General features: G+C 40.7%; 1 protein-coding gene across 4 annotated transcripts in view; it reads left to right on the top strand.

Moving 5' to 3' along the window:
* Nucleotides 1–15294, top strand: part of ITPK1 (inositol-tetrakisphosphate 1-kinase) — a 236554-nt gene that overhangs the window by 66722 nt on the left and 154538 nt on the right. For all 4 annotated transcript variants that reach the window (XR_010431473.1, XM_064659022.1, XM_064659021.1 and 1 more), the window contains 2 exons: nt 3762–3887; nt 12660–12777. Coding sequence is in view for 3 of the 4 variants with exons in the window: in XM_064659022.1 (XP_064515092.1) it covers nt 3762–3887; nt 12660–12777 (244 nt within the window). In the remaining variant the exon portion in view is untranslated. The remainder of the gene's footprint in view (nt 1–3761; nt 3888–12659; nt 12778–15294) is intronic.

The raw sequence follows: 15294 nt of genomic DNA, 5'->3' as shown, positions 1-15294 counted from the left end.
GGTTGTTGTTACCCAAGTGCAGGACCTGGCACTTGGTGTTGTCGAACCTCATACCATTGGTCTCGTCCCATTAATCCAGCCTGACCAGATCCTTCTGCAGAGCCTTCCTACTCTCCAGCAGATCAACATTCCACCTAACTTGGTGTGATCTGCAAACTGCCTGAGGGTCCACTCAATCGCCTTGTCCAGATCATTGATAAAGACATTAAAACAGGCCCAGCCCCAATACTGAGCCCTGGGTAACACCACTTGTGACCAGTTGCCTGCTGGATATAACTCCATTCACCACCACTCTCTGGGCCCAGCCACCCAGACAGTTTCTTACTCAGCAAACAGTGCACCTATCCAAGTCATGTATATGCCTTTTGTCTGGCATTTCTGTGTACAGCTTTGACACTGTCTTCCATGTCATTCACCTGGGTTTTGCTGGGTTTTGGTGGTAAAGTGGCAAGGCCATGAAACCAATACCTGTCTGGGTGTAGATTTTTAACACGAAAAAAGGCAAGCAGAGTAGGCTGCAGGCTATAGGCTACCTCACAGAAAAAAGACACCATAGACATATCTCTGTTTTTTCAAGCTGGTGCTGATAAATCTTTTCTCTCACTTCTGTTGCTATGGTGTTAGTTCTTTGCAAAAACAAACCTTTGGGTGATCCATGTCAAATGCAAAGATCATTTGGAGAGAGAGATGCTGAAAGGGAAGGGAAGTAGAAAGGCTCAAATTCCAGCTGGTGACAAACAATGAATCAGTGTTTGTCTCAGCAGAGGGCCATCAGAAATTTTGCACTTTATTTTCACTGACTTCTTTTTGGGTCTGATACTCCACTTGAAAAGGCTTCTTTTTACCTTCTCAAATCTTTTCTTTCCTTCTACTTTTATTTTTTTTTCCCTCAGTGTATAAAAGGAAGGTGGATCTCTTCCAAATTCCACACAGCCCAGGAATATTTGCTTTCTGCAGCATGGCTCAGAACACAGAGAACTTATTCTTGCAAATGGTTTGATCCTCCGATCTGCTAAACACTGGATAAAATTTTGAAGGTTTTTGTGGCTGAAATGTACCTGCTGTCCTTGTTGAGGCAATTAAAGTGGTCATTAAACTTCCTACCAGGAAAGCTGCTTTATCATGCTGTCATTTCTTGCATTGCTTTCCTGGTGAAGGGGAAGCAAAACACTGTTATGGGGGGGGAGCCTTTTTAACACTTTCCAATGTGCAAAGTAGGTGCATTTGGTTTCATTCTCAAAATATGCCAGTTGTGTTTAGCTGGCACAACTGTTGAGAAGAAGTTATCTTGCCCAGATGTCTTATGCTTCTGGAAAACACTATGCTGGAAATGCCTGGATATGCCTTGAAGGCTTACTTCTATTCTTGGGTCGAGGCTGAAAGGCAGGACTGTTTTCTTGTTTTCTGAATGTTTCCGTGCAGATTGAGCTGCAAGTGCAGGAAGAATGTAGAGGGGTAACCAATCTCAGATACTTATTTGCTTCTCACTGTTTCTCAAACTGGAAGTCCTGAAACTGGATTAATTCACATTTTTGTACCTTGGCAACTGGGAACTTTCTGACCTAGTTAAATGGACCCTTTGTTTTGCTGTTTCCTTCCAGATGTGATAGGCAGATGGAAAAAAATCAGAAAAAGCAGTGTGGTCATCTGAGATTTCTTTTAAGGATATTAGCTGATTTTTCTGGAGCTTGGTTGCAGAACTTAATTATCTCCTTCTGTGTCCTTAGCCAAGCTGCAATTAACTTCATTTTGCCTTAATTTTGCAGACACAGACTTTCCTTCAGCCTTTGTGCTGCACTACTTGTGAAAGTGAAAACAGCAGTGCCATGACAGCCAGACCTTCTGTGGATTGCCTCAGCTGGCCATAGTTTACCCATCCCTGAGCATCTACATGAAGCTGTCGTGTCATCCTTACCATGGCATGTAGGGAGTCTGCTCCCCACCTGTGACCAGTGCCTTTGTTAGTCTCCTTGTAAGACAGACACACAAGATGTTTTCCAGTTGTATTAGAATCTGCATAAGGACTTCAAAGGGTCTCAACCTATAAACTGTTAGTAGGACCATGTAGTAATGGGGAAGCAAAGGGGGTCTCTGTGGGAGGAACTGGCAATCTTTCAGTTTGCTTTTGTGGCATAGGTAACTTCAGTTATTTTCCTCAGGTAAGCCTAGCCCAGATAAGAGCAGAAAAGCAATTCAGTTAAATGAATCAGTTACATTAGCAACTAGCAAATTAATATAAGGCTGATAGATCTCTGCCGTTTTATTTTATTGGTTCTATCCTGTCTTATCGTTACCTTCCTTAAGGCACTCACTCCTTAATTCAAATCAGGGCCACTTCTGTAGAGTGGGAAATTTTAGTAGGACAAAATTCAAGCTAATGAGACAGAAAACAGAGCATGAGCAGCCTCTTCTGCCCAGCACTCCTCTCCCCCCTCTGCTTCCAACCCCCTTCTTTGCCAGAGTTGAATAAAAGGGATAGCAGCAATGGAAAGGAGCGTGCATGTAACTATAAAATCAGATGCTAACTTTAGTTTAGTAAGAACACATCTGTCTTTCCTCTCAAAAATGTTCCTGGTTTGAAGTTTACAAGGTTGAATTGTCACTGATACAGTAGATCTCACAGTTGGTTGAAGTGGAGCTTTTGTGTTGTGAGCAGCCCAGTGTATTGGCCAGGACATGAGCCGAGTCTGGCAGTTACACTGTACTAATGTTAAATCTGCTAAGTAGCTTCATGGGATCATTAGGTTTGGTGGTGATCTTAGGGGTCTGTAATACATCATCTTCATCAAAGCAGATTTGGCATTAAATTTAGACTCAGTTGCTTAGGGCTTTGCCCAGTCAGGTGTTGAAAACCTTGAAGAATGGAGATCCTACAGCCTCTGTGGGACTCTGTGCTGTAGCTAGACTGCCTCTGTGGTGTTTTTTTTTTTCCTGATTTAGTTGGAATCTCCATTTTAATTAATATCCTGATAAATGCAAGCCCTCACAATGACATTGGCCAGCTCTCTTAGTATTCTTGCATCCCATCAGGTCCAATAGCTTTCTTTGCATTAATATTTCCTCAAGAGGAATTTCCTCAATTCTTTTCCAGTGCCAGAAGTTCCTCTGCTTCTTGAACCCTGTCTACCAAGACAGGAGATCAAGCCCTATGACACATTGCTATCACTTTCTGTCTTCCTGTGCTTTCTGGAGCAGAGTTTCTGCACACCCCACCCCAAATCTTTGTCTCCTACCCCAAGTCTGCTATTTGAAGTTCCCTGGGAACTACACCCTTCCTTACCAGCTAAACATCTGTCCCTGTAGCAGATGAATTTGCACAGATCCTGAGTCACTTGGGTTTATGTTACCTGTATTCCTGTCCTGGGTGCTGTTTTGTGCAATCCCAAAGGGCGAAGGGCACAGCAGGCATTCCTTTTATCAGTGGTGTTAATATTTGTTGGCTCATTACTTTCGCATGTATGTGAATGTACCAAGAAACTGAAGAGGGAAATGTTGGCTCAGGGTGGAGAAGCATAGGAAGGTGTTTGGATGGAGAGTGCTTGCCTGTAAGTCATGAAATTAGAGCTATGTTGCTGAGAAAATGTGTCTGGGTTAAATTTTCTAACATTCGATGAAGTGTAAATTCTCAGGGATTTGGATAACATAGCAAAATAAAGGCATTATGTAAAGTAAATGCCTTCTGTGTGGCAGCAACACCTTGGATGGTGACAGGGACAAGAATCTCCATATATTAATAAAAGGTTTCTCTCTGGTTTCTTCAGCTTGACCTCACCAAACCCATTGAAGATCAGGGCCCTTTGGATGTGATCATACATAAACTAACAGATGTCATCCTTGAAGCAGACCAGAATGACAGCCAGTCACTGGAGTTGGTTCACAGGTTCCAGGTAAGCGGTTCTTTCATAGTCTTTCTGCGTTTCAAGCAGGAGGACAATCTTGGTGCAGCAAATTCAGTCTGTTTACTGTGTAGTTGGTAGGAAAAGAGCTCTCTGGCACACTGCTGCCCTGCTACTGATAGCCTAGAAAAAATAGTTTTGTCAGTCTAAAATGGACTTGCACCTTGGAGAGGTTTTATGTTGTCTTGGTAAGGTTAGTAAGAACTGGTTTCCCACCAAATGTTGTCTTGATGTCATTTCAAAAGCATTAGTGCTGCTCACAAGGAGGAACAAGTGTTCGCAGAGCCCTTTACGTGCATCTCTCCATGACAAAAGCCACTGAATTAATTTGGCCCAGTTCTGTCTAGTCTTCCCAGTTCCTGGAATGCTAATTTCTGTAGCATTGAGGTTATTCTGTCCTCTAGTGCTGAGATTCTTGTTATATAATTTTTTTTTCTCAAGTTTACATTGAAGGTCAGAAATATGCAGGGCATAGTGGTACAGACAACTATTTTCCCAAGGAATTCCTATCAGTAGTTTAAATACTGATGAAAATGATAAAGCAACACCTTTATAGATTTAAAAGGTGTTTCTTCTGGTGGCTATATTTGATAAAAGATGTATTCTTTTCTTCTCATTCAAATAAAAGCACATTTAAAAAAAAGGTTCAGAATTTTATGGAATGCGCTTATGTCAGGCAAATTCCGCAATTTTGACAACTTTACTTTCTTGGCATATGATATTCTCTTCACCCTGCTTAATGTTTTACAACTAGTAATGCAGAAGGTATTTCGCTTATCAGAGTCAATATTCTTTTTGCAGAGCTTTTCTGCTTCCTCCCACCTGCATATTACTCAAATGCACAGGAGACGAAAAGTTTTGAGTTGTGGGTCTGACCCTCTGGCACCAGTTCTCTGAGTAGTGGATGACTGACTGTTCTTCACTAAGCAGTGCAGGCATCCACTTCCCACAGCACTGGAAACTAATAAATGTCCAAAGAAGCATACAGGGAGATGGACTTCAGGGGCTCTCTGCTTGCAGTCTTTCCATGTTTCAAATGTGAACTAGTTTCCTGTCTTACCAGTGGGAAAAACTGATGACCAGTCTAAAGGGTGCATGTGTTAGCTGATTAAGACTCATGAGAACGGCTCTCATAAGGACTTGAGGGTTGTTTGTTTCTGTTTTGAGCTCTGATATGAATTTATAATATCTATGATAACATCAATTTACAGACGGAGTTACAATACACCGATGTCTGATGATCTTCTTTCGGATGTTCTTTAGCATAGCTCAGTGCATGGCTTGTCCACAACCATGGAGTTGAACTAGAAAGTAGTTTCCCATTACTGGAATACACATATTTCTCTCTATGGGTCTGAAATTATAATCTCTCAGTATCTTCAAAACTCATTCATTAGAAAGAGATTCTCTCCCAGTGCATTCCAAACTTTTCCAGTGAATAAGATAGAGGTAGGGACCCCTGTGAGCAGGCTTCTGAATTATATTCTCTCCCCTGTAAAGCAAGTCTGGTGCTTCTGCACATGTGACTGAGTTGTGCCACATCACTGGCATGCAGGGAGCTTCCATGGTAGTAAAACATGCACCCAGGAACCATCAGAGCAGAGGACAGGCCTGTCTGCATTGAATTACATGCCAAAATGTGTTTTTAGTGTATATTCTCATATAATTTTGTATCCAGGGTATAAACTAGCTGGAAATTGCTGCTTGTCTCCCTCTGTCCTGTATTATTTTTAAGATATTGAAAATTATTAGAAATTAAGAGAAGTGTATTCCCTAACAAAAAGAAATCATGAGAATCCATTTGTATAAAGTGTGTGGAGTGGGGCTGTTGTTTTGGGGTTTTTAAACTAAAATCAGTGAGCAACCTAGAAAGTGTAAAGTTACCCCTTGCAAAGAGAGCTGCTTATGTGTGTGAGGTGTTATATAAGCATTGTGGTATTTCTGGCACCTACACACAAGTCAAAATAGTGTGGTTCCCTTATTGTTCATTAGCTTGACTGAAAAAGTTCTGATGATCTTAACCAGACCAAACAGTGCAAAATTCATTATGCTTTTTTCCCGCTATTGAATATAAATGTAACAGCAAGATGATACCTGGCACCAGTCTTATTGTTGGCTCCATAAAGCAGTTTTCCAGGAAGCAGAGAGCAAGGGATCCTTGACCACAGGAGGAGGAATGATCTGTCAGGCTACATTTATGACCTTTTTAAGAATAGCTTTTTTTCAGAGCTGTATTGTTGAAGTCTTGACCATCTAATCTGCAAGAGCTGAGGAGGAAACTGGCTTCACATTTACATGGCTCTATGTCCCTGTTGTCTGGAATCTGTGATTAACCCTTGTATGATCTGGTGGAGAGTGCTAATAGAACAGGAAGCCTCTTAGCATGTGGTTTTTTTCTTGCCATTTAATGACTTGGAAAAAAACCTTTACAGGAGACTGAAAACAGCACTAACAGCATGGAGGAGTTCCTGTTGACAGTGGGATTTTTAGCTGCAGAAGACCTTTAGGGCTGAGTTTTAAAGTCTTTGTGCTGGTTGGATGTGGTCTGGGCTGCAGTTGGTGGTGCAAACTGTTCTCCACTGCACTGTTCTACACTGAGTGTTCTCATCACTCCGGTGATGAGTGCCTAGTGATCTCATCCAAAGCTAAAGCAAAGGCTGCATGCAGTTCCTAGTGTAGTGTATTAAGTGAAAAGTAGAGAAATCTTTCCATTTGATTTTTAGGACACTTAGATCCTTATTTTGGGGATGGTGATTATATGTAAAGATGATGTTCAGTCTCCCTTCCTACCCACTGTAACACTGGGCTGGACCAATTGAACACGGTTTATTTGTTGTCTAGTAAAAATTGGTTATAGTCATTGGTGGTTCCTTCTTGACCAGAGGAACATGCAGGGAAGTCAGGTGGGAAGAGGCATAGTCCCCAGGGTGCCTTTCACTTACTGGTGCTACAGTTCCTTCCTTCTTGCTAAGAAAGAAAACCAAACTACCCCAGTTCCTTCCTTCTAGGCAAAGTATATGACTTTGAAAACTGAGTATGTTTTAGCTTGTGTAAGACATTGGGGAATATTTGTTATTCTTTCATTAGAGCAAAATACTCTCTCAGCAGCTGCCTGTCATAGCTGTACAGGGACTTGAGCAGCTTCATTCATTACAGCTTCATATTAGTCTGTTCCATTCAAAATGATATCTCAAAGTGATGGATAATCAGTAGGGTTATTAATTTGTCTCTCAGAGCTTTTTCTGAACAGGTTCTCTTTGCATTAGCCTTCTTAAAAAGATAGATCAGAAGCAAATTTTATACCTAGGCTTCTGCTATCAGGTTGATAAAAATTAAAAACATTTTCTCCCCTGCTGCCCTTCAACCCTTGACTCTTCCACTCTGGAATTGTCAAGGATGGGCTCTTCTATTATTGATTGAGAAGCTCTCTTAGAAGGGATTGGGACTGGGAGGAAGGAAAATTAGGGAGATATTATGGAAGGAAAGGAGTTAGGGGATTGCTCAGCTGAGAAAAGGCAAGTGAAAAATCAAAGGAAACTAGTACATCTTAGTAATTCTTTTCTTACTGATAGGACAGGGTGAGACAAAGTTGAAGTGGTCTATTTGCACCTGAATTCACAGGCCAATACCTGTGTTTTTCCCATTTGAAAATATGGGTCTTAAATTTGTTGGAAGAGCCTCATATGCAGCAAAATTAACTAAAAATCTGTCATGCAAGTGCTAACTGTAAGGACAGCTTCCTGTGGGTAGATATTTGCAAGGTGGAGTATTTCCAGTTGTGGAGTTTTGAAGGCTAAACAGGGCAGTTGAGTACTGAGAAAGTTGCTCTGAGATGTACAGTGAATGGAAATGTAACAGAGAAGATCTGTTCCCCTTTCTCCTTGCCACACCCTTCATCCCTCCCAACCATTGCAGAAATTTCTTTTATATTTGGAGACAAACAATTTTGAGATGAGTGTTCGTTGAAGACCCAACATGCCTACACCTTTCCCTTTGGAGGAAGGTGTCTGTGAAAAGAGATCATCACAGCCTAAGAAAAACAAAAAGAAAGCCTAAACTGAGGCAAACTCTTTAGACAAGCTTGTGTCTGTCCTTACATCTGTTTCTCTCCTGGAAAATGTTCGCCTGTTGTTGGAAGCAGTCATCTTCATGTTTCTGTATATGGGAAAAGACAATCCAAACGGTGTTATTGTTTCTTTTGCTAACTTTTTTTCTTTTAGAATATTTGTTTTATGGGACTTTGTTTCATATTAAACAAAAGATTATATAAGTTTTATTACTTAGTCATAAAATCAAGTCAGTGAATCAGTGAGTCTCTTATCATCTAATGACTTATTATTTGCAGTAGATACTGTATGAACTTTCTGTTAAAATATTAAAAAAAATCATTAGCTTCCTTTTTTGGGTAAAATGACAAGCAACTCTATTCTCATCTATACAAAGGCTTCTCAAGAAAAATATATATATATTTTAATCTCTGGTTTATATGCAGAGATATTTATTAGGCAACATGAAATATTTGGTCTCTCTTTGATTTCAAGTTTCAGTGCTGGCCTTCTGCCAATAACAGGGCTGGTACAGAGAATGACTTAATGCCAAGCCTGGAATACAAACAAAAGAGGATCTGCTAAAAGTCCTTGTTTTTTCTTGTTTGCTTTTATTATGTCAAAGATTAGAAAGAGGAAAACATAGATATTGTCTGGGTCAAGCTGAACTGCAACCCAAGGACAGAGCCCTTTCAAACTATTGTTGGAAAGCCTAAATATCCTCCACATTGTTGCCTGGGTGGTTGGAGTCTGCTGTTGGATGCCAGTGTCCAGTAAATCCACCAAAGAAGAGAGCAGAGTTGTTTTGTTACAATTACCAGAGAAGATTTGAATGTTCAAAGTTGAAAGGTTGTGCTGTACTGAAAGCTCTCTCTTGGCTTCAGTGTTTCTCTTTTTCTCCTTCAACTGCTCCATTTTCAAGTTCATATCTATAGTAGTTCGTCTGTTACGAAAATTATTAGACAGAAACCCTTCATGTTTTTCCAGATCTGTATTTCTAATAGTGGAGTCATTCTGTGGCATGGGAAGAGTGCTGCTACTTAGGCTACATCAGTAGTTTTCCAGTCTGTTAGGTGATGTTCACAGGTATATATTCAGTAAAACATGATGCCTGAGTGTGCAGCAGTTCCTAGTAAAGAATCAAAGTTTATGAACGGTTTCATATCAGCTGTCGTAATTGTTCCTGTGAAACTAAGAAAATTGATTTTTGTATTGTAATTTCCTGTTGTGAGGAATTGGTGTAAGGTTCAGATTTTGAAATTATTTATTTTAAGTAATTTTCTGAATACATGGGTATTCAAACTCTTTCTTTTGCATTTGCTGGTGATATACTGGTGAGAGGTGTGGGAGACTGGGAAAGTGCTGGCAGTGTACAGGCCCAAGGGGAAGCTGGATGATTTGCTTTGGGGATCCTGGTGTAACTAGATAGTTTTGGTTTTGAATGCAGAGTTAGTGCTTTGTGATGGAAATCCAAGAAACCAATGGTATGTGAGAAGAGATGCAGAGTATGAGGACATGAGTGCATATTGATGTTCCTGTCCTCTGAGCAGTTAACCTCTAGCTGTGTTCAACTAGAAAGGGCATACACAAATAGACTCACCTTGTTCTGCATTGGGAGTCCTTTGCTTCAAAGGGAGAGCAGTTTCTGGATTCAGTTAGAAGGAGAGATCTGTAGCCTGTCCCCAGATTAGCTCTACGAGACACTTCAGGTCTGAGTCCTTTCCTTTACTCAGATAACACAGATCTTCACTGCCCTGCTGACAGTCTCTCGAGTTTTGGCATTCCTATGCCCTCTGGCTGTCTGAGTGCCTAAGCCTGCAAATGGAGAAAAGCTGGAGAATAGTACTTGACATAGATTTGATGCTCAGAAATGTCCTTGTTTTATAAAGAAACTCATGTTCAGCCTCCTTTGTGTGTATTTGAAGGGGCTGTCTGCTTGCACTCAGTGCAGTTCTTGGCGTTAGAGTAGTTTAAGTCTTCCAGACTCTAAATGGCTTTTGGAAAATAGTCCCCATCTTCATCAGTTATTTCATGTTTGCCTTACAGAGCTTTTCGAAGGCTCCTTAAGGCAACAGGATGAGAAATCAGTCACTGGAAAGTCAGCTTAGATGCTCTGTTCTGTTGAGATGTTGACTGGTGTAGAATGGCCTTGAGATCGTGCCTTCATTCCTGTTGAACTTTGTTATGCTGTGTCAAGCTCACTGCTTGGATCATCTTTACATACAGGTTAGAGCTATTGTCATTAGAAATAAAGCAACTGTGAAGTTCCTTACAGAAAGCATAAAAAAGCCATGCTCCCTCTGGAAATACTTAGTGTAATGTGAGCCAAGGTAACAAGTGGAATACACCAATCCCAGGGAAGTGAGCATAGTTCTCAATGATGAGATGAGCATCAGGAGGATTTGGGAATGAGCACTAGGAGCTAAGACAGGGAAAAATCATTCCCTCCTTGGAGGGGAGTAAAGGTGACAGAGTCCACAAGCATGACAAATGTATGTGTGAGGGGAAGGATTAGTGTGTGCAGAATAGGGGCTGGACTAAGATGGATGTATGGGGGAGCTTGAATTCAAGGTGGAACCAGAGACTTTTTGAGGCTGAGCGGTGATCACAGGAAGAGCTAGCACACACATCTGAAGCACTGCAGGACATTTGCTGTGGGATCTCTGCTGAGGTGGCATTTCAGAGCTGTGACATGTCCAGGCTGAGTTCTGTGCTTACTTGCTGCCACATCATGGTATTGCCTGCCTGTAATGTGTTCATTCTCTAAGCGAGCTCATGAAGGTACACTCTGTGGTAACTCCCTGTTTTAAACTGTGGCATAGAGGAGCTGAAAGAGCTGTCTTGTTATGCTGCAGATTTGTTGAGATACTCAAGTACAGTTTCACAGTCAGCAAGTTTAAGCTAAGGCCCTAATCGCTGGATCATGCCAGCTCCACAGGGTGTCTTTTAGGTGTTGCATTAAAGGGTATGTGTGTGTAGCCACGCGTAGGTGTTTAAGATGCATTAGGTAATGAGACACTCTCGCTCTTAAAAAAAAATAAAAATCTCATCTGTATTTAAAGCTGACTCTGGAAGTTCTAGGGGCAGGACACTCAAGAAAACTGTATGTTCTGGGTTTTAATGACTTGAAATGAACCTAGCTTCTGTTCCAGTGAGTCAATGAGGCTTTTTATGCAGGCTGTGCTGCAAGGGTGAGACAACAGCTGGGTCTGACAGTCTTGATGACTGACTGTGCAAAAGACTGTCCCTGACTTCTACTAAGTGGCATCAAGTTCGGATATATCTTTGGGGAATTAATTCTTTGCGTTCTGTAGGGATTATTAAATATGTCAGACGAAAGTATCACCACTGAAGATTGCCTCATGCCCTGTGGAAGAAAGCTGCTTGTCTGCTGTGGGTGATGCAGTGGGTTCATTAAACTAATCATCCCAATGCTGGATCCTCTTAGCCTCAAAAGAATAATCCCCTTTTAGCAGCCATCAGTTCAGACTATGTAGTCAGCAGAAAGCAACAGTTTGCCAGTGCTGGGGTGGGGAGGAAATCTACATCCCCAGTCAGTGTCTGGAGCAAAATCCCTTTCTGGGAATAGATTATGCCATTCAGCTCAGTATTTAGCAAAGTGCATCTCCCGAGGCCACCTCCTCATACTCCTAAGTATGTTTTGGAGTATGTTTCCTTCTTGAAATAGTCAATTTAAATGAAGTAGATCTTCATGAAAGTCCAATATTGCAGGAGCACTTACCGTGCCTTTTGCATGAATGGATTTAAAGAAATTAGTGAAAACATAAGGATGGATTTGGGAACTTGGGTAAAACAAAGACAGATGGTAACTTGGGAAATATTTGTCTGATTTTTAATAGAGTAAGATAGATGTGTGTGTTTCCCATTGACTTTATGGGACCAGATTGGGGCGATGATGAAGGAACTCAGTTTCTCTTCTAAGAAACAGAAGGAAGTTTTGTTGGGATTACAAGGCCAATACCTGGCAGCTGTGTCTGTGTTCATGGCCAAGATGCAGTAGTGCAGTCATGACCTCAGTGAATGGGGAATTGAGTTCCCAAGATGAAGTTCCATGAGGTCATTAACTTTGCTTTGTTCTTTTAGTCAGGAAAGGAGAGTATGAACTTAGAGAAGTAGCAAGCAATGAAGACACAGTGAAGCTGCAATCTTTTTGGCTCTGCCAAATAAAATTTCAGCCCTTATCATCCAGCTCTTAACGCTGTCTTCAGCGCAGCTAGAGGACAGCAATAATAACAACATAAAAGAATCCAGATGTAGTTCTGAGCCTAGTTCACATGGTTGTGATGTTCACGTGCAATAATTCAATGCAAGGCTGACCCCAAGATAGCAATGTGTCATCCTTCTTCTTCTAATTGCTTTCCTCAGTGCTGCTCACAGCTCTTACTGTGGCACTTTGCCACTGGCTCCCTTTTGAGTTGATGTGGTTGCAGCACAGGTTTTTCTGCTGATAGCGAGTCTACAGGAGAAATTTGTTATCCTAAACAGTTAGCTGTCACATTTGTGTTTGTTTCAAATGTCAGTGTCCTGACTGTCTGGTGACTTCCTGTGTTGCCTATGTCCGTTTGGCTCCCCTTGAGGAGAAGCTGGACTTCGAGGTTTTTAACATTTTCTATTCTCTTCCCCATCTCATTATTTTTCCACACTTGTCAGCAAACCTAATGCCTTTTTTTTTTTTTGAATATATATTGTTTTGCAGGAGTATATTGATGCTCATCCAGAAACCATTATCCTGGACCCTCTCCCGGCTATTCGTACACTTCTGGACCGGTCCAAGTCTTACGAGCTAATTCGGCAAATAGAGGCATATATGCAAGGTAGGACAATACCTGCTCTCCCTAAAGGCTTTTATTGTGGCTAGAGAAGGAAGCAGCTTGCTTCTGGAGGCTGCATGTGAAGTTTGAAGTAGTGGTTTTGGGCCCCTTGTGTTCTGTCTCTCCATGGGAGCACAAACACTGAAGCATTCCTGTGTCACAGGATTACCCTCTGGAATCCTGTGCTCTTCTTTTTCCATATACACAAAGGAGGTTTGCATCTGGTTAAAAATACGATGTGGATTTAATGGGGAGCATATTTACCACAGTGAGCACTCCCAGAAATCTTCTGGAAAACATTGTCTTTGTGTGTGTGCTGGTAAATTGAAATGACTGTACAAACTCCACAGCTTGTAATAAGAATCTTGAGGCCTGAATTTGAGGGAGAAAAAGAAATTTTTTTTTTGGAAAGGACCAAAAGAAATTGGATTGTAAATAGAGCTAAGGTCTTTGAGAAGCCCTGGAAGCCTATTGCACAAGCTATTTGCTAGGAGGAATACACATATACTTTTGGTGCTGGCTTGTTACCTGACATAAACTATTGCCTTTAATTGGCATCATTTGAGTTGTATTCCCGTGTTTAGAAGTCATGCCTTTTCAACCCGAATAATTCTATTATCTTATCATTTTAACCTTTGTAACTGTTGGGTTAAGTTAGTCTTTCATTCCTTTTCTACTTCTGCTACTGTCATGTTCTTGAAACATGACAGTAATTTGAATTTAAGTCTAAAATATCTCTGAAGTAACTGTTTCATATGTTAGATGACTATATTTGGGGGAAATTGAGTTGCTCTAATGAGTTGTTCTAATGGGGTATTATTGGAAATAACATTGAGATTGTGTTATCACTCTCTTGATGGGCAGATAAGAAGCTTCTCAATGTGTATTTTTATAGTTGTGGATTTATAGACATATTGTTTGCATATAACCTACCTGGCCCATAAAGATACTGACAGTATCTTTATGTAAAAACAAGGCTAATAATTCACAGCACTCTCTCTTGTCTTTTGGAATTTCTTCAGGAGAAAATGCTCAGTTAATTTAGAACAATTTTGCAGTTATTGCTGTTTGTAAATGGGAGAGAGGTGCTGAGGGAAACCTGTGCTCTGAGGAAGTGGTTGAGATTTTGTTCTAGCAGAAGAGAGATTCAATAGGATTTGCTTTTGTTCTTTTTTTTTCTAAAATTGCTATCAGTACTATTGTTATCTCTATGAGAACAATATGTCTGGGAGACCTTCCAGTTTTTCCAAGTACTTTGTCTTCCGCATATTTCAGCCTCCTCTGGTCAAACTGATGAGAAAAAGAAATAAATGCTTAAGGAGGAAAAAGAAAAAGGAAATTCATATTCAGTTAAAACTAATAATTTAAAGAGAAGTTGTTAATAAACTTGAAGAATGAGGTAAGGAAAAGCTTTACCTATTGTCACTGGCTGCTGCAGTGTGTTTGGTGACCATATTTCCCTGACCCTGTGTCCCCCTCCCCCCAGCACTTTTCTTCCCAGTCTCATCTTATTTTTGTCTCAAAATCAGAAATATCATGACAAAGACCTTGAACCAACTTTGTATTTAGCAGAGGAAATCTCAAGAGAGCTGAATGATTGTCTAACTTCTCTTTCTGGCCTAAGTAGATCAGCCTCTGTGTTCCTGCACACGATGATCTGCAGTGAGAGAAAAGTTACACTGCTCTAGGCAGTTGTGGGTTTTTCCCCTTTCCTTGTTTTCACCTGCTAAGTTATGTTTTCTCTGTTGCAGCTGTCATGTCATATCCCAAGGCCATGAGCACTTAAAAAACTCAAACAAGAAGTAATACATCTGTGAATAGCAGGAGCTCTTAGGAGCCACATCTTTTCAGTTCCAGAATTTCAATATGGAAGTAACTACCAAGAAAACTATATCCTAGTCTTTAGCTGTAACTAGAGAGCCCAGTTTATTGCAGGATACAAAATTGATGTGATAGCTTAAGTTCAGTGCAAGGTATTGTGTCTTCCCAAGGGGTGCTGTAAACTCAGGAGGGTTGAGTATATATGTAAGGAGAAACATTCTGCTCTTCTGAGTCTTTCAAAAGAAAATTCAGTGTTTATTTACAGACCAGTTTGGGATTTCAGTGCTTATTGCCTCTATTTGAATTTTGTTTTAAAGTGACTATAAATGAAGTATAGTCTTTATTTATGATCCTCAGTTTATACTTTATTTCAACTCTGTAGACATTACAAGAACTGTATAAGTAAAGATTTGCACCCATTGGGTTAAAGAGAGGGTGACTACATGCTCTGCTGACTCCAGTTTGCTCAGTGCTGAACCCTCCTCCCTCTGTGCAACCTGCACCTTTGAAAATGGCAGATGTTGCTGAGGTGACTGCATTCTATAAACATGTTCTGTAAATAGCTTGATTTTAAATTTAATTATCATTCAGATGTCCAAGTTACTGTCCTTTTGACAGAGAATTCTCCATGCTTCCTGAAAAAGGGAATCCCTGTTTGAAGTGGCTAAAACTGGGCATGTGGACATTGTTAGGCTTTCT

Source organism: Pseudopipra pipra, chromosome 6, assembly GCF_036250125.1.
Source record: "Pseudopipra pipra isolate bDixPip1 chromosome 6, bDixPip1.hap1, whole genome shotgun sequence".
NCBI classification, from domain to species: domain Eukaryota; kingdom Metazoa; phylum Chordata; class Aves; order Passeriformes; family Pipridae; genus Pseudopipra; species Pseudopipra pipra.
This window is presented reverse-complemented; position numbering and strand designations above follow the sequence as displayed.